The sequence below is a fragment of the Zeus faber genome (assembly GCF_960531495.2).
Source record: "Zeus faber genome assembly, chromosome: 19".
In the NCBI taxonomy this organism is placed as follows: domain Eukaryota; kingdom Metazoa; phylum Chordata; class Actinopteri; order Zeiformes; family Zeidae; genus Zeus; species Zeus faber.
In genome coordinates this window covers 16,408,748-16,435,234 of record NC_137206.1, presented here as the reverse complement: position 1 = coordinate 16,435,234, position 26,487 = coordinate 16,408,748, and the positions used below count along the sequence as shown (strand labels likewise).

The 26,487-nt window shown below is 42.3% G+C and overlaps 1 protein-coding gene across 1 annotated transcript in view; it reads left to right on the top strand.

Moving 5' to 3' along the window:
• dok6 (docking protein 6) overlaps nt 1–26,487 on the top strand; it is a gene marked incomplete at both ends in the record, with an annotated part of 57,704 nt that overhangs the window by 23,893 nt on the left and 7,324 nt on the right. Inside the window, 5 exons of the mRNA XM_080020563.1 lie at nt 7,861–7,968; nt 11,570–11,684; nt 18,459–18,578; nt 21,942–22,131; nt 23,609–23,747. Coding sequence (XP_079876689.1) covers nt 7,861–7,968; nt 11,570–11,684; nt 18,459–18,578; nt 21,942–22,131; nt 23,609–23,747 — 672 coding nt within the window. The remainder of the gene's footprint in view (nt 1–7,860; nt 7,969–11,569; nt 11,685–18,458; nt 18,579–21,941; nt 22,132–23,608; nt 23,748–26,487) is intronic.

The following is a 26,487-nucleotide window of genomic DNA, read 5'->3' as shown; positions in this document are numbered from 1 at the left end:
GCCGCAGTGTGCGCTGCAAGAGTTTAGCTTTCTCACTTTGCGTGCTTTAAAATGGCAACTTCCCATAAGATTCTCAGGGTCTCACGAAACCCCGCGGCGCAATGAACGAATTAGAATGAAAGATCCCCCCCTTACCTCTGCCAGCGCGCGTGGGGGCTCGTGGCACATCATCCCGGTCCTTCGGCCGTATATTTTGTCATTTCATATTTACTTATATATATTGCCTCCTTTATTTATTTATTTTTCGAGGTATTTTTCTTAGGTATTTTTATTTGCGTGGTATGCTATGTCCACATACATCCACTTTGTGCATGCAAGTAAATGAGCTGTGTGGGCTGCTGTCGCTGTCCAGCGTAGGGGTGTGGAGAGTGACAGCACCAGGTAACCTCTGCTGGACTATCCCTTGCCCCATCTATAACGGCATTATCATGCCATGTGTGAAAAGGTACAAGACCAAACTGTTCCTGAATGTAGCTGCATATGTGTATAGTGATACTTGCTAGCCGTGCTGGAAAGGTTATCCCAGTAATTTACCAGGAACTATGTGTGAAAGGGGCTTAACAATGGCATAGCCGTCAGTGCCGAAAGAAATACATGTATTTAAATTGAAAAATCTAATTTAATCAGGCCTTTTAAAATCGAAAGTCAAATCGAATCGCAAGAACCCTGTGTGTCGAGGCGAAGTGGATAAGAAAGAAACAGTAATTAGGAAGAAAGACAATGCAGCTAAGAAAAGTGAGCACATGGGTTTACTTTTTTTTTTATTTCATTTTGTGCATTTTGGGTGTCATGATAGTAATATCAAAGACTATTACATTTTGAAAATAATGTTTATTATTACCCTATTTAATTTCTTTTATATTTTTTATTGTTCTCTGTGAATGCATTTTGCTTTGATGCTTTGCTTTTATTGTCACTATCTGATGGCCTTATTTTTATGTAAAGCCCTTTGAGTTGCATGTTGTGTGTGAAAGCTGCTTTAGCAATAAAGGTTATTATTATTATAATCGCCCCGCAACTGGACTATACAATAGAGCAGTAAGAGGCAGGGAGACATGTCTTGGCCGTTTAGTAGACCTGCTTTCTTATAATGGTAATCTGAAGACCGCTCAAAACAAGAGTTTTGTCTGATTTCTGAATTTCCCCGGAGCCACCACCTTCGTGATTACTTTGTTTTTCATAAAACCAGCCGCATGTTCTTCAGTGCTGAGTAATACACTCTAGAATGTTCTGGTGTTCAAATGAGTGTCTAATTCACCTCTATGTAATTAAAATCAGTGTAAGAGTGTCTTTAAATAAGACCCACCAGTACGCTGAGAATAGGTCTGCTCTGACAATGCGTTGACAACTGTGGAACAGGCAAAATTAAGCCCTCTCCATTCATACCTCTGGTCCTTATTATGCATAAGCTATCTCCCTGAGCTTGCTTTTGTGCAAGCATAATTACTTAATCTGAGCTCTCCTGGGCTACATTACTTTGTGTGCTGAAGGAAGGAAGCATCACTTTGTTTCAAAGCTCCAAAGGGGAATTGAGGAAACCTTTAACTTGTCTGGCTTTAAAGTGGAACTGTACTGGCGCACATTGTCAAAAGAGATTCTGTGAGAGTGTTTCTGTCATAGTTACAATTTTGTATATTATTCCTTTCACTGTGGTATATCAATGAAATTGCTAACTTGATTTCCTTGTAAGTTATTATTTCGGTTTTGTTTTCCAGCACCTTCTAAGCACCTTGGTGATGGTGTAGTTGATGGCCTGCAGCGGATTACAGACTGTGTAGTGCACTCACCCATCTTGTTTGCTGTATGTAATGGGCCTGGGCAGCACTAAACTAGAACTGAGGCCTGACGATAAGGACCTGGGGATCCACTCTAGTCAATTACAACTAAGCGCTGAGTTCAGCTCACTGGGCTTTTTATGAAGTACACCAGCTGAGTAAACAAATTAATCTTGGATACACGGTTCCCACAACACAACCACACAGCCGAGGATCTCACCGCTAGGGCTGAACGATTAATCGAATTCAAACCGACATCCCAATGTAATAGAACGCAATTTTCAATCGCAAAGGCTGTGAAAAAATATATATATGTTACACAATTGCAGCTCTTTAAAGTTTTATTTAAACGTAAGCAGCACTATGTAACATTTGAAATTTGGCGCCCCTACAGTTTCTTAGTGCAATTGCACTTTTACACCACTGTCGTAAAACTCATTCAAACTCAGAAAATAATATATTTTACCAGACAAATTTGAACCTTATTGGTTATGTTTCAATAACATTATGTTACAAAAGCAAATATAATGAACACCTAGGTTACAGCGCCCCTTGCATGGATCGCCGCAGCGAGCACTCAGCCCAGGGCTCCGGGGAAAATCAGATGTGCTCAGCGTGGCAGAACGGCACGCGCAAGTCAGAGGGTGAAACAAAACCCCCGTGGCGCAATGAAAGTGAGGGCTGGTGCACGCCGGCCAAGGTGCGGGTGCTGGGCGCACCGCAGGCCAGTCTTACCTGCGCCCTCAGGGAGGTGGAGCAGCTTACGTTTTGTATGAGCATTATTACTCGAGATTTTTAACTTTAAGTTTATAATTTTTTGTTTTTGTTTATTTTTAAATAAAAACAGTTATTACCAGAGTCAAACATCGAGCAAGTGATGTAGTGCCGTAAAGCATAACACACCTTTCCCCTGGTTTCGTACCCGAGCACAGAAGTTACATAGGTGGCGCCATTCTCTATATTACAAGTCAGTGGACCATCAAAATGATTTTGAAGCTGTTATTGTAAGGTTAAAAAAAACCTGACATAGTGTTGCATAGTGTCTAAGAGTATTTATCTAAATTTTATGTGAGATATTGTCCGCAGTATTCGAAAAACTGAACTTCCCAATATACACATCAACCTATGAGAGAGAGAGAGAGAGAGCGCATCTATAGAGATCTGTTGCCTGGTAGTGATCAGTGATCTGTTACTGAGGGATCAATGGCTGATCACCTGGTTTCCACTGGCAATTCTATTATTAATTATTTGTATTGAATGATATTATCATATGTAAGTAATAACCTGGAGCTGCAACTTATGGCGGGCAAACCATCGGCTTCCACGCTACAAGTGCCACAACAGCCTTCATGCAATAATAAATAGAAAAGAGGAACTTTTATCTCAATCCACGGCCTTTATTTGAGCCATTTAACTTAATTTAAGTGTGATATTGTAAAATTGGCTCGTTGCTTCCTCTATAGAACTTCCGGTTTGCCGTCTGCTGTCTACCATATACATTTGTAAATAATTTGTGTATAATACATAATACATTTGTGGTTGCAACAGTAATAAAAACATGGTAATAATAAGTAGGTAATGGTAATAATAATAAATGTCAACTTTTGCATACATCTTGCTTTTTATTCCTTTATAAGATATTAATTGTAGCCTTATTTTAAAATGCATTGTACATTGTATGTACAAGTACATGTGTATAATACAATGGTTTGATGGTGGAAACAGACATTTCATAGATTTTGCTCTTGCGAAAATAGTTTTTGTTAATGTGGCTCCTAAACTGGGAATGGTTGAGTACCACTGCTACAGTACAGAATGATTTATTACCTGTGTTTAGTGAATAATACCGAAGATAAAAAATAAATGGCATACTAAATCGCAATTGCAATATTGGTCTAAAAAAGAAATCGCAATTACATTATTTTCCCAAATCATTCAGTCCTAGTTACCGGCCAAGAATTAGAAGAATTGCACTATCAAAGATATACATCCTGGGCCGACTGAGCACCATTGGACTTAGGTATCAGGAACACCATACTTGAGGTATTGACCATTGCAGCTATGCTGCCGTTCAACTGCTATTTTTGGCTTGATGTTGGCTCTTAACATGGGAAAGGAGTACTGTTTTGGATGTCTGGGGGTTTTAAATGCCATCAATTTATTATATCAATGTGATAAAGGCTTGCCAAGAAGTCTTCCTTCAAAACTGCTCTGCTAAAGGATTAAACACGTAATGGGCAAATAATTAGGAGGCTGCCATCTTTTTATGGATGACACCTCAGATTGAAGATGCGGAAGTTTGCATTGACAGGTGTGTGTGTGTGTGTGTGTGTGTGTGTGTGTGTGTGTGTGTGTGTGTGTGTGTGTGTGTGTGTGTGTGTGTGTGTGTGTGTGTGTGTGTGTGTGTGTGTGTGTGTGTGTGTGTGTGCGCCCCCTTTCATGTGTTGACCATGATACACAGCTCTTAGTACGCAGTGCATGGCGTACTGTCATCTGCAGCTGGTGGAGCAGACTTGGTTCACCAATCAATACGCTCTGTGCTGCAGAACCCTAAACCAGGGGTATGTGAAAGGGTTGCATCCATCATAGGTAGACAATACTTATGGTACAGTTTGGGGTTCACAAGGAACAATTGGAACCTTGCACCTGTTCCATTCCTCTCAATACCTTTGTGCTGCTCTCCTTGGTGGTACTGGTAAATTCAAAGGTTTGATATTTCTTTATTCTGTTGAAGGAGTGATATTGATGTGGTGTGTAACCACAGCTCCTATCTTCGGGAAACGAGGTAGATGATGAGTAGCTGACAATGTATCAAATATCAATTGAACCAAAATATTCAGTTTAGCCCCTCATCCAAATAAGGACATGGGTAAAAGGAATGCGGATAAACTAAAATAGAAAATGGTTATTGATCCATGAAATTTGTTTGTTTTTCCAACCAACCATGAATTTTCCATCACACAGAAATGCCCTTAACTAGGTCTGATAAACCATTGTTTGCTTTGAGCCTGTTTTTTCTTGATATTTGATCAACTGCGCATGTGTGTTGTCAAATACAACTTTTCACTGAAATAAATTAACATATACTGGTTGTTATGGCTATATGGTTTTCTTTCTTTTTGGCTTATACAATCTGCTTCGGACTTGGAGGAAAAAAAACAGCAACATTTTATGGCAGAGCATTTCCAGATACATTACACAAATGGTTGTTCTGAACAGAAGCTGTCTGTGCAATGTAGAACAATGATGTGAAAGAGGATTAGGCCCACATGAGTAAAAAATATCGGGGCATATGGAATGAGGACTGTAGTTTTGAATGCCAACTTCTCAGAATGGCAACTGTGTGTGTGTGTGTGTGTGTGTGTGTGTGTGTGTGTGTGTGTGTGTGTGTGTGTGTGTGTGTGTGTGTGTGTGTGTGTGTGTGTGTGTGTGTGTGTGTGTGTGTGTGTGTGTGTGTGTGTGTGCACTACTCACACCTTCTCTAAACTTTTGAATGCACATGTCCAACTGATCAATGTTTCAGTACTTTTTGCAAAACTTGCTGTTCTCTCACAAGGAGCTGAACGGCAAAATTCACAAGTGTTTGATCCATGAATCGACCAATAAATTTCCTGGTTCGATTAGAATTGGTATTTAAACAGTCCTCTTCATCATGCCGTTCACGTTTTTACATCATGAGACCAAAACGACACCTAACAATTGATCAACAGTACCTCGCCATTGTGAAACTTCAAACAGGACGTTCTCAGGGAAGTGGCCACTGAGCTTAGAGTGTCACAGAGCGTCATCAGCAGGTTGCAACAGAGATACAATGAGACTGGAAGAGTCACAGAAAGGCATGGAAGTGGACGTCCTTTGGCCACATCTCACACTGATGAGCACTTCATTGTGAACAGTGTTCTGTGGAACCGGATGATGATGCCACTCAACTCCAGGCACATTTAAGGGAGGTGAGAGGCACCCAAGTGTCACGTCAGACCATTCCAAACCATTTACATCAGCGTGGTCTGCGTGCTAGACGACCTGTAAGGGTACCTGACCACACCACCAGGCACATGCATCATCGTCTTGCACGGGCCAGGGAGCATTTACGCTGGACGAGGGACCAGTGGCCTCAGTGCTGTTCTCTGATGAAAGTCGATTCACGTTGAGCAGAAATGATGGCCGCCAACGATGTTGGAGACGTCAAGGAGAGCGCTATGCATCAGCCACTGTTGTTACCAGATGAGCCTTTGGTGGTGGTGGTGTTACAGTGTGGGCAGGTGTGTGTAGTCAATACAGAACTGCCCTAAACTTTGTGAATGGTACAGTGACAAGCCCATACTACCTGAATAACATCATTAATCCAGTCATTGTGCCCCTGCATGAACAACACAGGCCTCATTTCATCTTCATGGACGACAATGCTCCAGCTCATCAAGGTCGCATCATTAGGGAACGGCTGCTGGAGCCTGGGGAACCTCAAATGGAGTGGCCTGCACTTTCTCCAGACCTGAATCCCATAGAAAATCTATGGGATCAGCTGAGTGGCCGTGTAGAGGCTTGTAACTCTGTGCCCCAGAACCTCAATGACCTGAGGGCCGCCCTTCAAGAAGAGTGGGGGGGCCAGGCCTCAGCAGACAATAAGTCGACTTGTGGAACAGCATGAGACGTCCTTGTCCATCTGTAATTGATGCTCAAGGGCACATGACAAGTTATTGAGACGTTGACATTTTTTGTTGTGGTAAACCCACCACTGTTGTTGGCTTTTGTTTCAAATAATTGTTTGAGATGAGGAAATCACCAGTGCATGCTTCTACTTAAATGCCCTACTTTCATGATATGATATCACTGTCGCGTGAACTTTTTACATATTCCATAAATCTCACCCGAAAGCCAAATATCTGTGTGTGTGTGTGTGTGTGTGTGTGTGTGTGTGTGTGTGTGTGTGTGTGTGTGTGTGTGTGTGTGTGTGTGTGTGTGTGTGTGAGTGTGTGAGTGAGTGAGTGAGTGAGTGATATTAAATTGGCCCTAATCCTCTTCCATACAATGAATATTATTTACCACAAATTATATTATATGGGAAATACCAATTTAAAATTGGTATTATTAATGAAATATTTTACAGGAACTGACATAATGCAACTGTTCTGTAAAAGCCATATAAACTTTTTTCAGGTGGCCTCAGGTTATATTTTCCGGCCTGATGAGACTAATTAGGGATTACAAATGGGAATGTTTAACAATTCAATAAAAAAAAAACCCATAAAAACCTTAATTCATCCCCAGGGGAGCAATTAGTCACTGTGCATGGAATCAAACAATCGACAGGACATGTGGCATGAAGAATACACCAAGTAACACACAGAAGGGTTTCGGAGGCAGAAAAGACAAGCTTCTACTATATGACCACACTGACAGAACAATGACTGGTAAAGGATAAGGGGTTTCAGGAAAAAAGATAAATTGGTTGTTATGCAGACAAATGGCCTCATGTATGAATGTGACCCTCTGCCTGACAGTTGTGCTATTCACGCTGTGGCAGCAAGGACCTGAGCCTGGGTGGGGGGGACATGGCATGGGGTTAGTCCATTTAGGTACCACTCAAGGTGGCAAAATCAGTTATCGAAAAGGTACGTCCGTAGGTGGTTGAAGCTAATGTACACAGTGACCAGAGATGAAGGCCTGTTTTACAGCAGGTTGATACAATGATTTGAATGTAATTAGAATTTTCTGACTTTACTGGAACCAGCAGATAAAGGAACATTAGATGCTCTATGAAGAACTTGTAGACACAATAGGCTTTTCTTTGCCTCTTTGAATTTCAGCTTCACATTAGGAGATGTTGATGATAATTCCTCTTCATAACATTACTAAGTTCATAATGGTATAGAGCTGTTATTTTATTTTGCCGTCCTGTGCTGAGTCGGTCACAGCTCCGCTGATAGGGATTCTGTGTGCAGCTCAATAACACTTCAATAGCAGGGAGGCTCGGCCATATAACTGGGGTCCTGTAGTTGAAAGCCAATCCCACCCGCTCCCATCACTGTCCTGCAGTCTACCAGCCTGGCCGCTCACCAGGCCTTTTGTCCCTCTGTGTTGTCAGATATTCCGACGGTGTTGGCTCGTCTTCAAGAAGGCATCCAGTAAAGGTCCGCGGCGCTTGGAGAAGTACCCAGACGAGAAGGCCGCATACTTCAGGAGCTTCCACAAGGTATGTTAAACACAGGACAAATGACCATATGTCTTGCAGTTGTCATGACCCCGCCAAGGTGGTTATGATTCTGCTGTCGTTGCTTTGTCTGCACGACTGGCTCTCAATTTGCGAATGAATTATCTTTAAAGAGTAGGTGGTGATATTTCATTATATTTTGTGAGTGGGTTCTCCATGCTACTGTATACATAATAAATTATGCCATTTTGACAATGATTCAGATCTTTCATTCTGATGCATGTTCTATTTTTGCATTTTAGATACAGCACAATATTGCCGCTACATGGATTTATCCAGAAGTTGGCAGTGTTGTTAATTTTGATATATAAAACGTATTAGGTGGATAAAATTATGTTTGTTCGTATCATTCGATGCGCATCCTTTAAACTGTCAACATTGTGACAAGCTATGAACAGTGGGCACTTTCTTCGGCAGTAGGCAGAGGAAAGGTTCTCCTGGTTGGAATTTTACATTTATTTTCTTTATAATTTTGTGGATGCTTTCTAGTTAGTTCAGATTTCACATTAATGGAGCTTTTATGTAAATATTCTCAAAGATCGGTATGGATTTTGACTTCAGCTCTGCATATCTGTCAGGCTCGACCGTCTGTGCAGTTATGTGTTCTGAAATGTCAGAATGGTGTTATGCACAGTATGAGAGATGGACCCGCGAGACAGTGCTGGATTTAGATACGGTTCAGAGCCTGACAAATGTTTATTCATAGGTCACAGCGTTTGACCCTTTTATTGATGTTCCCTACTGACATTCTAGTCACACTTTTCGGTTTAACCTAATTCACTACACCCATTACACTGCACAAAACATGGCCATTTGTTGCTTGGAATAAAGCATTGGTTTCCTTGAAAAAAAACACACCAATAACCCATTATTGAGTAATTGAATGTCACCTTCAAGCTTGTGTCACAATTTATGCGGCCTTTATGCAACACCCTGTAAAACACGGCGTCCCGAGTTGAAATGTTAAAAAAAAAAAAAAAAAGTATCATAGAAATACAAATTATTTGATGTTATTTCAGGATCTTTGTATAATATTAAAAGGATAAATAAATCATGGCAATATGTTGTCGTTTGAGCAACGCCTATGTTGCACATAGACTAGAGAGCATAAATCCACACCCACTAAGAGCCTGATTATATTTGATTCTATTATACTTATGAAGTGATGTCCACTGGGCGCAGATAACACAGTTACGGATCCATTAAGAGACATTTTACAGGTTTATCTCATTCCTCTGAGGCTCCTTTTTGAAGGGGATAATCTTGACTATGATATATCTCCCTGCCTTTTAAGCCCTTCCTAAAATACACCAATTATGGGTCATTATCATGGTGATGGCGGATGATGTTAAAGCAGGTACTGGCACCCCATACTAATGAGAGGAGATAGCAGCCGCAGATATGGACTATGAGGGCCTAATTTTGCTGACAATTTATTGTTGCTCATCCGACTGGTAAGCTGTTCTATTTTTTTAATGGTTATGATTTGTAGTGAAATGCACGAAACCTTACCAGAAGAAATTCCTCTTATATGTTAATGTTTCTGGTGAATAAAACAGATTCTGATCAATATTAAGCAATGTTATCAAATTAAACTACAAAAACATGTGAAATTCAAAGTAGAAATATCAAGGTTTATGGTAGCCGTTTCCATGGCTTCAGCAGTACATACCGCCAACAACCGGAACTGGTCTGAGTGAGGGTTAGTATAGCAATATGCAATAGCAATTATGATGTAGCCTGATCCTTAAAATTCATGATGCAAAAAATTCAGATTGGCCCGTGAAGCTCCAAGTAATGTCCGCTCAGCTGTTTAAATAGGACTTGTGGCAAATCACCCTGAGAGGTTGTTGACCTGTGTTTTAGAGGGGAGGGAAGCAAATGAGCCTTTCAAAAGTTCACATCTGTTCAACTGTCAAGGGACACACGCACTTTCTGAGCATTTAGAAAAGAAAAAAAAAAACTAAGCGAGGTGGGCCGCCACCACTGTGTCATTGTAAATCAGTTTCTGTGACCCGACGGAAAGGCGATGCCCTTTTATTTAATAAAAAATAAAATCTGCGTATCTGGTCTCTTGTCCTGAGTAAGCTCAGAGCTTCTACCCACTGCGTGAGGCGATGCGGGCCAATGCTCGTCCTATTCCTCTGTTAGAGCAGCCGATACGATTGCCCCGCTGCAAAGGAATCCGCTACATCATCTTGTCACGCGGAGCGTCCTGCGTGGTTGCAGCCTCCTCCAGAGGCGCCTGGTGCACCCAGCGCCCAGGTGAGCGATGATGCACACATGCACCAGTGCACCTGGCATTGCGCTGCCACCGAGATCAAGAAAGAAAAGGGAAATAATCAAAACAAAAATTTTGCAAATTTCCTTCTCTTTTCCTCCCTTATTGAGCTTTAAGGAAAGCCTTCAGCGTGAATACTTTGAATACATCGACGTTTAAATAATTGAGTTTAAAGTGTGAAAAAAAAAATTGAGAGCAGAGGTAAAAATCTGGCCGAAGGGGGTGAGATAAATGGGGAAAAAAATCCTGAAAAATGTCCCATCAAAATAATTCATTTTCCTCAATCCCTTAGGCTGGGAAGGCACCCGTACGTGCGCATGCGCGCGCGCCGTTATCCAGTTTTTGACTAGTAAAATCTGTTGAAGTCCTACATATTTGAATATTTAAATCTCTCCGGTCATAGTGTCCAGTGGAAATAATTCCTTCCAATTTGAATTAGTTTTGATAAAAGTCTGCAGATCTGTTAATTTCCGCGCTCTGCAAGTTTCAACAGGAAGCCAATCAGTTTGGACGATCTAAAGCTGATCTGAAAGCTCTACCTCTGACCAATCAGGTTTGTCGATATAGAACTAAGCCCCGCCCCTTCCCTCGTGGACAGGTTACAGCAGAGTACACAAGGGGCGGAGACAGAGCCGCAGTGTCCAAAACTCTAAGGAGAAACAGAAAGATGAGGTGTCGTTGGGACACATCCATAGTTTGGTGTTTTTTTTTAATAGTTAAGTTCAGACGGTGCAGATGGTAAATATTCATTGTGTCGACAGGAAGTCCCGACAAAGACGGACAACAGGACAAACTTTATTTACTGAGACCAACTTGCCATATTTATTTTGTTTTTGATTTGCTTATCAGTTGTTTTTAAGCTCAATAAACACAGATAATAACTGACCGCAATCTCTCCCATTTGTCCGGAAAATTTAAATCTTCCAGGACACGTTGACTGTGTGTGTGTGTGTGTGTGTGTGTGTGTGTGTGTGCGGCCAGATCTATTTATAACACGCTTCGAATTCAAATTACAGCATAGTGCATTCTATATACAGCACAGCAGTACACGACTAGTGCTACTTGAAACAGATGTTAATTTAATTTCATACACCTTTTGGTTTCACCTGTATTGTACAGGACTTCTAATCAGTGGAAAATTGCATCTTTAATGTTTGTCCACCTAGTTTTGTGGATCACTATTGTTATTGCTTTACTGCATACAGTGTAGTTTCTACTCTGTGCAATTAAGTCCAACGCAATTACAATTATGGTTTGGTGTGTGTATGCATATAGATTACACAGTCTGTGTCCCTCTGTCAGATAACCGAGCTCCACAACATCAAGAACATTACACGGATGCCACGGGAGACCAAGAAGCATGCGGTCGCCGTCATCTTCTACGACGAGACGTCTAAGACCTTTGCCTGTGAGTCAGGTGAGTGCAGTCCTCCTATCCGTCTGTCCGTCTTAATTCAATGAGGCTTCATTGGCATGACCATCAATAAATACAATATTGCCAAAACATATAGAACAGGTACAGGTGGAAGATGGAGGAAAAATGATGATGATTATAATAATAATAATACAAACTATAATAATAGTGAATAATAATTAAAATACAAATGTGTCTAATAGCATGCACACACACAGAATACCATTTCACTATGCTATCACATATACATACACACACATCGTTATGTATCTCTCTCTCTCTCTCCCTCTCTCTCTCTCTCCCTCTCTCTCTCTCTCCCTCTCTCCCTCTCTCCCTCTCTCTCCATCTCTCTCTCTCTGAACCCCCCGCCCCTTCTTGGCCGCAGCAGAGCGGGAAGCGAGGAAGAGGGGAGACTGAGGGTGACCTGGAGGAAGGCCAGATGAAGGAGGATGGTGTAGCGAGGGAGATTTTGTTTGAGAGCTTTAGAGCGAGGGAAGGGGAAAGGGGGGTTGGAGTGTAGCCAAATGCTGTTCATTTGCCGCTATATTAAGAAGTGGGAGGACCTGCTTAGAAATATTGATTTTCATATCGCAGGTGCTTTGGTGTTCGTTTCCAATGTGTTTCGGCTGAATTATAGACTGGGCACCGGAGATTGATTCTTAAACGTGGGCAGGAAGTTAAAAAGCAATATGACCCCCAGCCCAAGCACTCAGCTGGCTCAGATGTATCGGTCCGTCCCACAGTGGGACGAAAAGGACAGAAGGTAGATGAGAATTATGTAGAGGGACAATCGTGTGTGTGTGTGTGTGTGTGTGTGTGTGTGTGTGTGTGTGTGTCTGTGTGTGTGTGTGTGTGTGTGTGTGTGTGTGTGTGTGTGTGTGTGTGTGTGTGTGTGTGTGTGTGTGTGTGTGTGTGTGTGTGTGTGTGTGTGTGTTACCTGCTGAGGGGCTGAAATGGGGTGTAGAGGTAAAGCTGGAGAGACACAATTGGCTACAAAGCATTGGATTGTTTGGATTATTATTTATCAATGATAACAAACATTATGGTATGTATGTGACAAATAAACCTCTTGAATATAGTCAAATATTATATAATTAATTGTAGTAGGCTTCATGACGTAACGATGTGTTTTTAGTCTTTGGCTTCCCTTCAAGTCAACGTTCTCCCTCACCTTTCTCCTTCTCTGCAGCTTGGCTCTCTCTCGCCTCTCACCCTTTTTTTCTGCTCTAAGTCCATCTCTCGCACTCACATTGTAACTTTGATAACTGCAAACAATTGTTTTGTGTATGTTTTTATGTTACAAACAGAACTCCATGGTTTTCACATTGTGAATTGAGACTGTGAGCCACACAGTGTTTACTGGCTTCATATAGGTTGCCAATTGTTAACCAATCAGCAAAAGTTCACTTCAACGTTGCTTAAAACCCGATGTTAACCCATCCCTAACTTTATCCTAGTGCTAAACTCAACCTAAAGTAGAGGAAGATGTTTTGTTGTAATCGATTTTCATGAACATCAATTGAGGACAAGTGAAAAACAAAACCTGGCTGACAGCTCTGAGCTCTGACAGAAGAAGGGTGTGACTTTTTTTTATTTTTTATTTTTTTTTTACCAGCCATGATAGATGTAGATGACATGACAGATGTAAGAGTTTCAATTTTTTACGCTTACAGATTTTTGTAAGTGTTTGTAAATAATACTCGTGGTGAGACTAGGGTTGTAATTCAAAATGCACTGTTGGATTGTCATCTAGACTTGAGGCGGAAAACGTTCCTCGTGCCCTCAGATGCAGCTGTAGCGCTGCTCTGGATTCTACTGACTCTCCTGTTACTAAAAAGAACATTGATTTAACTACATTACATTAGACATTATAATAAAAATACATTTCGTTTTTGCAGACACTGCCTATATTTTCAGCAAGGTGGCCGAGGATGCGACCTGCTACCTTTTCAACTCACTGTGCAGGAATACACACACACACACACACACACACACAAACATAAACACACACACACACACACACACACACACACACACACACACACACACACACACACACACACTGCATGTGTGTCTCCCCCATGACTCATTTTCATGCCCAGAGTCCTTCTCCTTGCACCACCATATGGAGGTCTTTATCACTCTGTGTCCACTGACCTCCCAAGGTCCTTCACTTTCTGACCCCATCCCCCCAAACACACACACACACACACACTGGGGGTAGCACAGAAGAACGGGTTGGGTTGTATTAAACAGACCCGGGGCTAAATTATTAAAGACTGTAGTATCGATAAGCTGTGACGATTACGGTAAATAACGGTATTGGAGGGATTAAGAACATTTATTTTCTATTTATTTAGGCTATATAACCCGTTTCTAACTTGCAATAAGATGAAGATATTTGTCTAAGAAGCATTTTCGCTATTATCAGAAGAGACTCTCTCTTTCTCTCCCGTTCCGCATCACTGGAATGGAGATATTTACGTGGGGGGGCCGGCTCCTTCTGCCCGACTCTCACGCACGCACAAGGCGACCCTGCTCTGAGTGAGCGGCACGGTCAGCGCAGATTGCTCCTCGATCACCCCCTCTCCATGCGTAATGCGCAGAAAATAAAACTGCATTAATTCTGCTCTTAATTAGTTTTAGGTTTTTTTTCTTAAAGAATTAAAAAAGAACCATTTAGCGTACCGTTAAAGTATCGGATCAATTCACACACATAAAAATATATCTATGTACCATGTGACCACAATAAGAATTGGAATAGACTCATTAAAAAGGGGATCAATTTATGTAGTGTTATATGGTTTATTAATTATTAAATTGTCATATTAAGTGATATTTGTTCAAGGCCTTGATTACAATTAAGATAAAATAATATAAACCAAATTAATAATAATCAATCAGTCTCAGAAGGATTGGATCTTTTGTCTGATACATTTACCATTGTATTCACCTCTTAAGGAACACGCAGACACTTCTTTACGATAAATGGATCTTGTGAAAAATGTAAATAATTAAATGAATGGTAAGGAAAATAAAATGGTAAAGAAACAAATTGATAAAGAAAATAAACAAATTTAATTTTAAAATGGTGACAAACTTTAAACTCAGACAATTATGAGGTAGGAAGTTTTGACTCTTTCATCACAATAACCCAAAGCACACACTACGCACACTTAACTTCTCTAAAAATATTATTATTACAATTTAACATCAACCCTCATCATAAAGCATTATTGGAAGCCTTTCACCTTATGGACCATCAGGTCGCGGTGGGTAGTTTTTCGCGGCTCTCCAGAGCTTAGGTTTGTCGAGCGGAGTTCGTAGGTAGTTGCAGCCACTCATCTCGTCCGCCGGTGAATTTCCTCCACGTCGTGTGGGAGTCAGCAGTTGGCGGTTTGGACGGGGCAGGGGCAAGTCCAAGGCTTCGATGCAGCGTTCTCCAGGGGCTGTGATTTCATTAGCGGGCGAACTGATTAGACTCAAAGACGACTTCCCGGTTGAAAGGCGATGACTTCCGTGGGCTTCTCTCGTTGTGGTTGAAAGTCGAATCAAATTGACCTGACTACACTAACTTAATCAGTTACGCTTGAATCTTTCGTCATTCGGTTGAAAACAAAAAAAAAATGATTGTAACGTTGCAAAAAGCTTTGGTGAAAATAAGAAAACCCAGTTCTCCAACTGGGGGGCTGGAGCAGGCTTGTTTAGAAAAATTGAAATTGTGCGCGAAACAAGTACTTGAAGTACAATGGACATTACAGTACTGGTGGTTCTCAAAGTTTCTACCCGTTGGCCACTAGATTGCAACCTGGCAACATACAGTAAAGTTAATACATTTAAATAGTACTATTGGTAACTTCGTCAATTTATGTTGTTCAGTGATTGGTGGATCAAAAAGGGCAGATAGGTGTGGAAAAGGGAAAGAGAGAAGGGGCTTGTTGACTCACAAAACAGAGCCATATGGTTATCCTGTCTGTCTTCGCTCCGTCCCAATTGGCATCTTTATTGTTTGGGAATACAGAAAAGTGTTACAGATCCTGTGATCCCAGCGAGGGGTTTCGTACCCCCCTCCTGTGAGTCTCTGGGGAAGAGAGTCCAGGGAAGGCAGTCCTTGCTTTGTCCGCTAAATATCCCCCCTTCGGTTCGATGCTCATATCCAAAGGAGCTTTGGGCCGATGAGGTGAGGACAACTGCAGGCAAAGTCAGCAAGCGTGACGTACCGACAACATTTCATGATTCAGGTTGATGTCTCATTAGGTATATTATAAGTACACGTAACAAAGATATCGAGTCTAACTGTAATGGTTTTTTGGGTATTCTAGATTACCCTGTTGGTCATGTACAAGCTGTAAGACAGCAGCGGTTTTCCTTCTTTGTTTCATAAATCCCTTTACAGCTAGTATGCATAGGCATTGGCTAGTTAAAATGTGTGGGGATGCCATGACACCCAGATGATGGCTGGTGGTGTGATGAAGGTTTTGAACAAAAAGGGCTTTGAAGTTTAAATCCACTCTTATCTCTCGGATACGTGCCGGTATCGTGTGAGCCATCAAGGTCAGGTACGAAACCTTTTTTTTTTTTTTTTTTTTTACTTGTACTGTCAGCATGCTTGGCATACAACACAGAGTATTTGTATTGTATCTAGGACAGAGTAAGTTTGAAAGTACAGTTTAACTTCTCAACCTGCAATGCCACTCTTTAATCATTCTTTAATCAAGAACTGCTTGCAATAACTTTCTCCTGTGGAAGCAAGGGCACAGCTTTTTCTTATACAGAACCAATACCAATCCCCCTCTTTGCAGAACGGTTTTATCATGTTTTGATCTTTAAACAACTAATCATCATTTCTACTCCAAGAGGGTGAGAACCACCACAGGTGAGACAAATAAACATAGAGCCAAACAACAACATGTACATGGAAAACGTAAACATAGAAACATCAGACGACAACATGTATCTTCCAAACAGAGTTAAGTGAGTCCAGGAAAATTAGAACAGCAATTCGGCATGTGGCCCCTTCCTGTGATAGCTATGACAGTAAATGAGGGTTAAAAAAAAAAAAGGGATGTAATCAGGAGGCGGTTCAGCGCAGTGGTATGTATAAGATGATGTATAAGATAAGAATTAAGTCATGGCTGTGTTACAGTGTTTCATAAAACCATTTTTTTACCTTTTAACTTGAATCTTTTTTTAAATGTTCGTAAATATATAAGATACCAAAACCGTACCATTACCGCGGCACCAAAACCGTGATACATACTGAACCGTGAGTCCACTGTACCGTTGCATTTTAAATAAAAAAGGTATCAGCTAAATAAATGTGAGTGATGAAAATTAAAAGAGAGAGAGAGAGAGAGAGAGAGAGATCTTGTCACCCTCCGCAGAACTGCCCCTCATGGCGTCGGATGTGCGGCCTGCAATCCCTTTTTATGGACGCTGGAAGTAACAATACTACCTAAATCCACGCACAGTCGCCTATGTGCGTCTACAAAGAATCATCATCGCGGATGACCCTGCCACGCTCCTAAACTCCCGACAGAACAAATGAGCACAAACAAAGGCTCAGACTCACACTTCACACAAAACCCAGTAGTGTGCCTTCACATGTCTCTGTACACATCAGTGGCTAAAGTTACACATCCAAGAATCCCTCTGGGCCTGGGGTGAGGAAGCTTTGCAAAGATAAACAACTCCAGCGCTCGCCTCATTTCATACTCCAGTAACCCTCGCTGGGAGCTTGCATAAAAGACAATCGGAGCGCTTTTGTGCCTTTTGTAAACATTTTCTTTCCTGACTTAAAGCCAAAAATAAAAAAGCCAAAAAAAAAAAATGTCACCGCTCAACTGTCACCGCTACGCAAACTTGAGAATTTGATTCTTTGAAATCAATCGGTATCTGCGCTGCGTGTAATTAAACAATTCAATCTCAGTCTTATAGTGGAGAATGGGGCCCTAATTTATCCCCCAACCTCCCCAAGTGCCAGCTGTGGAAGTGTGGAGACACAATATGACTTTGGAAACGCCACATATCTCACTGGAACACCAGTCCCAGTGAAAAGGCTTAATAATAATCCCAATTATCATCAATTGGCTCAGAATTGTTACCGCAAAGATAATTATTCAGATGAACCCGGTCACCGTCTATTCCTATTATGAAAGCCCTCCCCAAACACACACGCAGACATTACCGCCACAATTAATATTCTGAGCCAAGGGAAAGCAGCCCCCGCCCCGCAAACCCGATCTCCCCTTTCAATTTGGGTAATAGCCTATTGATCCTCTGCATACACTGAAGATGATCACTAGTCCTGGATCTGATTCTATGTGTGTTTTTCAACCCCGGCTACTGTACGGTGCTGTCGGAGGGCGGGAGGGTTTGGACTCTGCATTCATTTGCCATTCTTGAACCGGGCGCCTCTTTTCATCAGCCCCGAATCGATCACATCGATTTTCCTCCCTCCTGGTTACCAGTGCTTGTGCTGTTGTCCTGTACATGCAGGATTTTATTTCAAATCCCTCGGGTGGTGTGTGTGTGCGTGTGTGTGTGTGCGTGCGTGTGCGTGTGTGTGTGTGTGTGTGTGAGAAATATAGTTTCATAGGACAATTAAACATATTGAGCTGTTATAGTTGTGTGCGCAGCATGATTTGAACACTTTATTTTTCTGTGGTTGTACCCGAGCACCGGGAGAGCACAATACGCGCTTGCACCCGCATGTGTGCGAGTGTGCACGTCTTTTTTTCTTCTGCTTACGCTGTGCTGCTGTTTGCCCGTGTGCAGAGCTGGACGCGGAGGAATGGTGTAAGCTGCTGTGCCTGGAGTGCCTGGGCAGCCGTCTCAACGACATCAGCCTGGGAGAGCCGGACCTGTTAGCAGCAGGCGTGCAGCGGGAGCAGAACGGTGAGTACCCAATTAGTCCACACTAACACAGGCGGCCATTTGGGGTCAATCTCTTGCACTCGGCCTGCCACAGAGCAGTTAGTGGTTGCGGTCCAGACCCATGTGTGTTAATGCAAGCGAGTCCTCAGAGGGTTAAGGGAGTATCACAGCCACTGTCCAATTAGGCCCAGTTAATAGGAGCCATTTTTGTCAATATCTGATTCTGAGTCACGCCCCCGTAGCAGTTGCTTGTTACATTAACAGAACTTAGTTCAACTTCAGGTGTGTGTGTGTGTGTGTGTGTGTGTGTGTGTGTGTGTGTGTGTGTGTGCGTGTGCGTAGGTCACAGGCTGTGTTCCAGGCCTAATGAGAAGTGCTGTGCATCACTGGCTTCCCTCATAATGAAGGTTGTCACAGAGATGGATGAGATTATAGCTCCTAAAGCCATGTGAAATAAATGTGCTTCTCCGCATATTCTGCTCTCTTCGGAAATGGAATTGGAAAAGGGGAGACAACAGGGTGCTGCAGTCACAGTGGAAGGCCATTCTGGTTGCTTTTTTTTTTTTTTTTTTTTTTTAAGGGCTGTCAAGGAAATAGAAAAAGCACGAGGCTGAGAGGAAGTGTTTAAGGTTTGTAAAAGGGCAGACGTTGAAAAGAACCTAGTTCTTAGCGGTGTATTAAATTTGGCCCAAGGCAACCAGGGTAGGTGACTCGAAAGTGGTACCTGCCCCACCCAAAGGTGGGGCAGGTACATGCACTGCAGTTTTCTGGGGGGAAAAAAAAAAAATTTATAAAAATAATGGTCTGGTTTGTTCAGTAATTTTTAATTCATAATCAAGTTCATTACTCACCAAGACACATTCAATGTCACTATCACTATTAATGAAAATGCAAAGAAGTCAGACTGTTAATTTTATTATTACCCCCAGTATTTGTTTGGCAGCTTGCTTTGGGGAAGGTATCAGAATAGATATGTAATCTTTCTAGAACACATTTGATTGTGGGGTTGCCCTTCACACCGTCACACACTTAGCATTTACCATTTATTTGCTGATGTTTTTGTGTGTATAGCTAGTGCTTGTGGATATACCACTTATTATAGCCTAGTCTTTTACACTCTTTTAACATAGCTAATACTCGCACGTCATCACAGGTTATTCACACAGGTATAACCTTGCACTCGACAAAGGATTTCTACAATTTTAGATTTTTTACATTCACCACCCGTAAACCCCAACAATTAGATGGATAAACAGCTTATTTTTGCTCATTAGGTATAATAATTGAAACAAATCTGGGTTTAGATGGAGCACTGGAAGCCAGCTGCGTAGATGCACTTTGTCTCGAGGCGTCACCGTCTGAACTTCCAGACGTTGTGCTGAAGTCCATTCTTGATACTCTATTATGGCGGCTAATGAGACCTCCAAGGCATCTGTCCATCAGTGCTTTCTCACACATTTGGTTGTATCAATGAGAAGAGAGCAAGTCCTTATTAGAGACTAGGAATGCAATGGTACACGGTATGTTTTCAAACTGTTATTTATGCCCCCTACGGTTCAATACGTGCACGTGAACCGCAGTATTACGGTATCGCGGTTGAAGTCCACCGGCCCGTTGGCGCAATGCTGCGGCTTCACCGGTCACATCAGTTTCGCTTGGCATTCCTATCATTTTGCGCGGGAGGCTGATATTTTTCTCTCCAACTGCGTGCGGCTACGCAGCCTTTTCCACAAAAGCACAAAATGATCAGATTCTTTTGAACGGCTCTTTTGTCGGAACGGAGGGAACAGAGTCTCGCTGGGTGACGAGCCGTTCTTTTTTTGTCAAGTTTTACCGTTTGGTGTTGTTTGTTTAAGTTGCCTTTTCCTGCAACCGGCGAATGTTTCCCCCTCTGTGTAAGAGATAGCCTATGCTCCTCCCTCGCCGAGGTACCCTGGCTGAATAGGAGCGCACCCACGGTCGCGCACACACGCACTTGGTCTGACTGTCACGTTTTATTTCATTAAGTTATTTTACTATTATTATTTAAATGTGAAAAATACTGTTTATACCTGTTCTACATAAAAATAACAAATTATAGTTCTGGTTTTATTTATTTTTTTTATTATGTAACGTTTTTCAAATAAGAAAAATATATACAGTATTTATATAAAAAAATATGACGGGAAATTAATATTTGAATTTACCACTATCCTGGACACCCTCCATCCAATCAGGTGAACTTATCACATACAAGCCACCAATGAACATGAACGCCCTTCGCCCCCCTTCCCCCACAGTCATACACATAGAAGGTTACACTAGTTATTTGAGGCAGACTACTATAAAACCATTTTTAACCCCTTTTCAACTTATAAAAAAATAAAAAAAACTTAAACATAAAGATACCATACCGTAATACATATCGAACCGTGAGCCCACTGTACTGTTGCATCCCTATTAAAGACCAGGTCTTCCAGGTCTTCCAGGAGGGAAAATGACTCCACTGGATGCTTGTCATCTGGCTTTGCCGGTGCTTCTGACCTGACCCGATGTTGATCCACCAACAGGGTGTCATGATTACATGATGCCAGTCAATGTTAAGAGGTACTTCCTATCTAGTCCAATCATTGCTCTATCAGCAGGTCTGCGCATCCTCCTTTTTTTGAAGGATTTTGGCCTGACGCAGCTCGGTGTCAAGAAAATTCTGCAGAAAACTTTGATGGGGATAGACAAAAGTGTGATTTAGCCCATGGGCAGGTATTGACCTTCATGTCACTCACACCCTCCTTACCTGAGGCTCTCCTCAGAGGGAAGAGGAGAATAATCCATGGCTTGATGAGTACTGATCTTTTAATATGAGGCACGGTGGCTTGAATTTCTGTAGAATACCAGAAATGAACGTTCGGGAAAGCGGGTGTCAGTGTCACAAGACCCCAAACAGCACTTTATTTATTTATTTATTTATTTACATTTTCATAGTTTTGCGAGTTACCTCACGCTCTTCTCAGTTTGTTGTTTGAGGAATTAGTGCGATAGTTTGCTCAGCCCCGATCGGCGGATCCCTGTCCCGATTACTCTTTTGCAAACCGTGAATCCTGCAGCATGTGGGAATAATATTACTCATCTCAGTTGAATGACCAGAAGCTGTTTGTTGAGACTGCTCTGTCAATGTTTTGGAAATCTATAATTCTCAAATCAAATCCATGTCAATAGATATAATAATATTTTGGGATGACTTGGTTCTCTCTAGTCGAGACATTCTTTGGTTCATTTCAATCATCCATTCCACACGTATAATAAGTTCAAAATCTACCCAGTTTATTCGTTGCAATGCATCCACTAAGACCAGTAAAAGATAATTCGACAGATTCTTCTGGCTTTAAAACGAAAACCTTTTCCCAGAACGTTTCAACGTGTACCTGATGCCGACCCCGAACCTGGACATCTACGGCGAGTGCACCATGCAGATCACCCACGAGAACATCTACCTGTGGGACATCCACAACGCCCGGGTCAAGCTGGTCATGTGGCCGCTCAGCTCCTTGCGGCGATACGGCCGCGACTCCACCTGGTTCACCTTCGAGTCGGGGAGGTAGGGCCGTGTGTGTGTGTGTGTGTGTGTGTGTGTGTGTGTGTGTGTGTGTGTGTGTGTGTGTGTGTGTGTGTGTGTGTGTGTGTGTGTGTGTGTGTGTGTGTGTGTGTGTGTGTGTGTGTGTGTGTGTGTGTGTGTGCTCTCACTTACATTCAGCGGATTTCAATGTCCATAAGATGATTTATATTTGAGTCATTATTTATTGATTTGTGCTTCACCATGACCGTGGAGCATATTTGTAAAAAATGTGACCAATGGTGACTTACAAAAATGATGGCAACAGAGTGACTTATCAAGGTCATTTAATTGAATCAACCACAACTTAAAAAGTATTGAATAAATGAACCAAATTCAAACAAATAAATTGGTAATAAATGTAACAGATTAAATGTGTTGGATTTAGTAATGGCATGCCAAATGATGAGTTGTATAGCGCCAAAAGTATTGAGCAAATCCTAATCAATTTCACAAGGAAAACTGATTTATATTTATATTTTATATTAATATTTTATATTTACTAAGTATCTGAGCAAAACTAATAATACTAAATACTAAATATCTTAGTAATTAATATCCAATTCACCCAATATTCTGCCTTCTTGGTGCCACAGTTTACTTAAATTGGGTCAACAGATTACCATGCGTAAAAAGAAAAGCAGGTAAACATTTATTTGTGCAACTTTGTCTAAACCTGTTTATCCAATATTTGTTTCTGTGAGTAAGTTGGGGAAACAGTGGGGACTGCAGACGGAAATTTAGTTTTGGAACATTCCAAAAGCATTTGGATATGCAAAACATCCCATAATATCAACTATTTCCCATAGTAGCCTTCTGGCACTGAGGTGGTTGGCGCCTGTTTTTCCTATTTTGTGTATTTGGATGTAGAGATGTGGAAGAATTTATTATTTATTTATTTATTATTAATTTGTTGATTGAACTACGTAGAAATGTAAAACGCCACATTAATCAAATTTTAAATCCACTAGTCCCCCCTCAAATTTTATCCTCATGGAAAATATGGGTGTTGCGGTGGTGCCATAGCAACCGGCGGCAAAGACAAAGCCCGTTCTCACCAAAAAAAACCAAGCTTTCGCCCGTGTCAGTAATGGAGAGTGGAAGTGAGCACAGCAACCACGCAAAGGGAAGTTTTGAGCTGGAGGACGTGTCATCAAAGATGGTGGATGCGCTCAGAAGACTTGTAGTCGAGAGACTGAGAGTCAGCCCCCCTCGCCAGGAGGCAGAACGAGTGGGAGGGAAGGGTTTCATTCCAGTGAGTGGACTCGCCACCTTAGATAATAGATTGTCACTTTTTCCAAATACCCTTTTTTTAACGAGAGCATGAATTTCCGTTACTCGTCCAAAATGTTTGGCTGAGAATAAACATGAAATATCCCAAAAGATAATATTTCAAACAGCGCAAAGCCACTGGAACGCGAGGAACGACGGCGTGTAACCCTCCGTCTCTCCCGGCGGGCAGGATGTGCGACACGGGCGAGGGCTTGTTCACGTTCCAGACGCGGGAGGGCGAGATGATCTACCAGCGGGTGCACTCCGCCACGCTGTCCATCGCCCAGCAACACGAGAGGATGATGGAGGAGATGGAGAAGAGCTCGCAGGTAACGGCAACACCGCCGCGCAGGCATTGAGACGGGCGGCTCGGAGATGCGGCGACCCCATACCCATCGGCGTTATCCGTCATGCTTGGATGTTGAGGAAGATCCACTTCTAATGACACCCAACGGTCCCCCTGCATCTGTATCCATTTATTTTATTTTATTTTTTGGGTGATTGTTGCAACCTAAAATACTTCATTTGGCATGGGCTCCTTTCAAAACTTCCAATGCAATTGGAGAAGTTAGGTGGGGTTTGTTTTTTATATTCAATTTCTATGGCGTATCACATCAACGTAAGCAACCGCGAGATCCAAGTTAGAAAAAGTGAGAGTGTGTATCATAAGTCCATCAAGTAAGCTTTCATTTCCAAATAAATAAAGTGCTGACAGTGCCGGTGACGTAGCTGTGACCAAAGAGGTGACGAGTTTAAGCGTTCTGTTGATTTGGCCGTTAAATGTGGAAAAGCTGTGACAATTTTTTTTTTTTGCAAAAATGCAAGTTCTCTCAAATATTGCAGACGTCGGTTGAATTGATCTAAAAGATTTCAAGCCGTTGATCAGATATCAAGCGATGGGCACAAATGGTCCAGAAGTGGCACCGAGTACATCCTCGTTGCAGGGTTAAGACTTTCAGAGTGAAGCAAACTTTGTTTTTGTTAAAAACCAAACAGAGTTGATTCAATGGGTGATGGTGCCTCAATGTTTTAGCTTACCCGACATCTGGAGCGTTTGGTACTCTTAAAGCAGACCATAGTCTGCACTGCACTTGTACGTACACACGCACGCGCACATTCAAACACACACAACATTTAATGTTAATCTAATGCTTTCTTTCCGCTCGGCTGAGGAATGTTTTCCCATGTCGAATTATTCTCCACAAAGCTTTGTCACGAGAAAAACCCTGAGCGAGTGGGCACTAAATCTTTTCGTCTGCAGGTACTCTGCCTGCGCACACGCTCGGCTCCAGAATTCCCCCCGTAGGCATCGCTGTTCGGTCTCGAAAAACCCGCCTGACGCCCCCCGTGGCTGGCGGCCGGCCTCCCTCCCCTCCCTCTGCCGGCTCTTCCTTCCTCCCGTCCTTCCTTTTCTCCACGCCATCATCTGTATTCTTTATTTACGTAGGTCTGCCTGGTGCCCGATGAGCCTTGACCATATGGCCGTGCTCCCGGACCTCGTCCTTTGGGAGCTTTTCCAAACGCAGGGCTCCCCCGCAGGCCCTCTAAATCACAGGGAAAGCAACTCCACATTGAGCGGTCAAGACTTGAGCTCCGGAGGAATGCAATTCTCTCCTTCTTTCTTTGCGTTTAAACGTGTTCCAGGGATGACGCGTTCACAGCGAACAGTGTTGCGTAGTCTCACATTCGAGACAAAGTGTTCCAGTTCTCTCAGCCCTAGTTGCGCCACCATACCCTTCACATAGCGAGGAAGCAAACACAAACAGTATCCAGTGTTTGGTCGGGCTCTGCCATAGATCGATATTATATCGACATTGTGATATCACACTGGATATCTGGGATTTGGGTTATTGTAATATTATCATGTATGCGCTTGGTCATAATATCTACGGATAATACGGGCTGGATATTGGCGATGGAATCGGGTGGCAGGGTCTCACGCTTTGATTCAATTTTGACGTGTTCACAATTTAACTGGATATCTGTTCATTTGAATAGTGATTGGTCACGATATGGTTCTATATCAGTGTGTTGCGGGGCTTTCCACAATGACATGGAGTAGCCAGGCAGCGGGGGGGGGAAGTAGCCAGCCAGGGGGGTCTGGGGGCATGTCCACCCGGAGAAAAATATTTGGCCGTAGGGCACTAATGCCACTATTCCGTCATATACACGGATCCTTATTATTGCATATTTGAATGAGTTTGCCTACCTGATTGTAGACATGTCGTGAATTAAGGCAAAGGAGAATTAGGCTTCTTGTGCATTTTAGCACGCAGTCTGGGGAAAAAAAAACAAAAACTGTTGATATTCAAAACCACGCCTATTTCTGACTGATCAGAACTTTTGTCATGAAGAACAATTAGACAGAATTTTTTTTTTTTTGTTTATTTATTGACACCTTCACTGTAAGGTGACATGCCACGATGATGGTTAATATCCTGTTTTACTAGAAACACAAATGCACCCTTATTCAACAAAAAACAATGTTATTTGACGGGCAACATGTTTTTAATCCCATGTCTCATATAGCCTATGCATTGGTTTTAAATGAAGTTATTGATAAAATAAACCTCCGCCAAAAACAACTCTCAAACAACAAAACACGTGAATCACTTGACTCAACCCGCGTGATTTGATGCCATTGGCCCGGAACGCCGCCGCCTCCTCAAGGAGGTCGACCTGGATCCCCAGTCGTGACAAGTGTTTACATGTTGAACGGAGCGTAGTCTCGCCGCCCGGTCGGGGAGAGGTTTGCGAGATCGGAGGCTCCTGGTGATTGCAATGCGTCTTGGAGGTGGCTCTGCTGTAAAAAGCACAATGTAAATAAAGATAATTCATTAATTTGTTTATGCGCAACGGAGTTTCTGCCTCCGGTGGTTTTCCGGAGTGGCCTGTCTAATGAGGATGTCCCTTGTCTGCGCAGTCAATGCAACCCTTAATGTTGCTTCCTCATAAATTATTTTGCTAATATTTGCGAAACGCTGAAGATGACTCTCCCCTCTCGGCAGGACACGACCTCTCAGCTGAGCGAACACACCTTCAAATAGAGCGCGTGGGGGCGGGTATGAG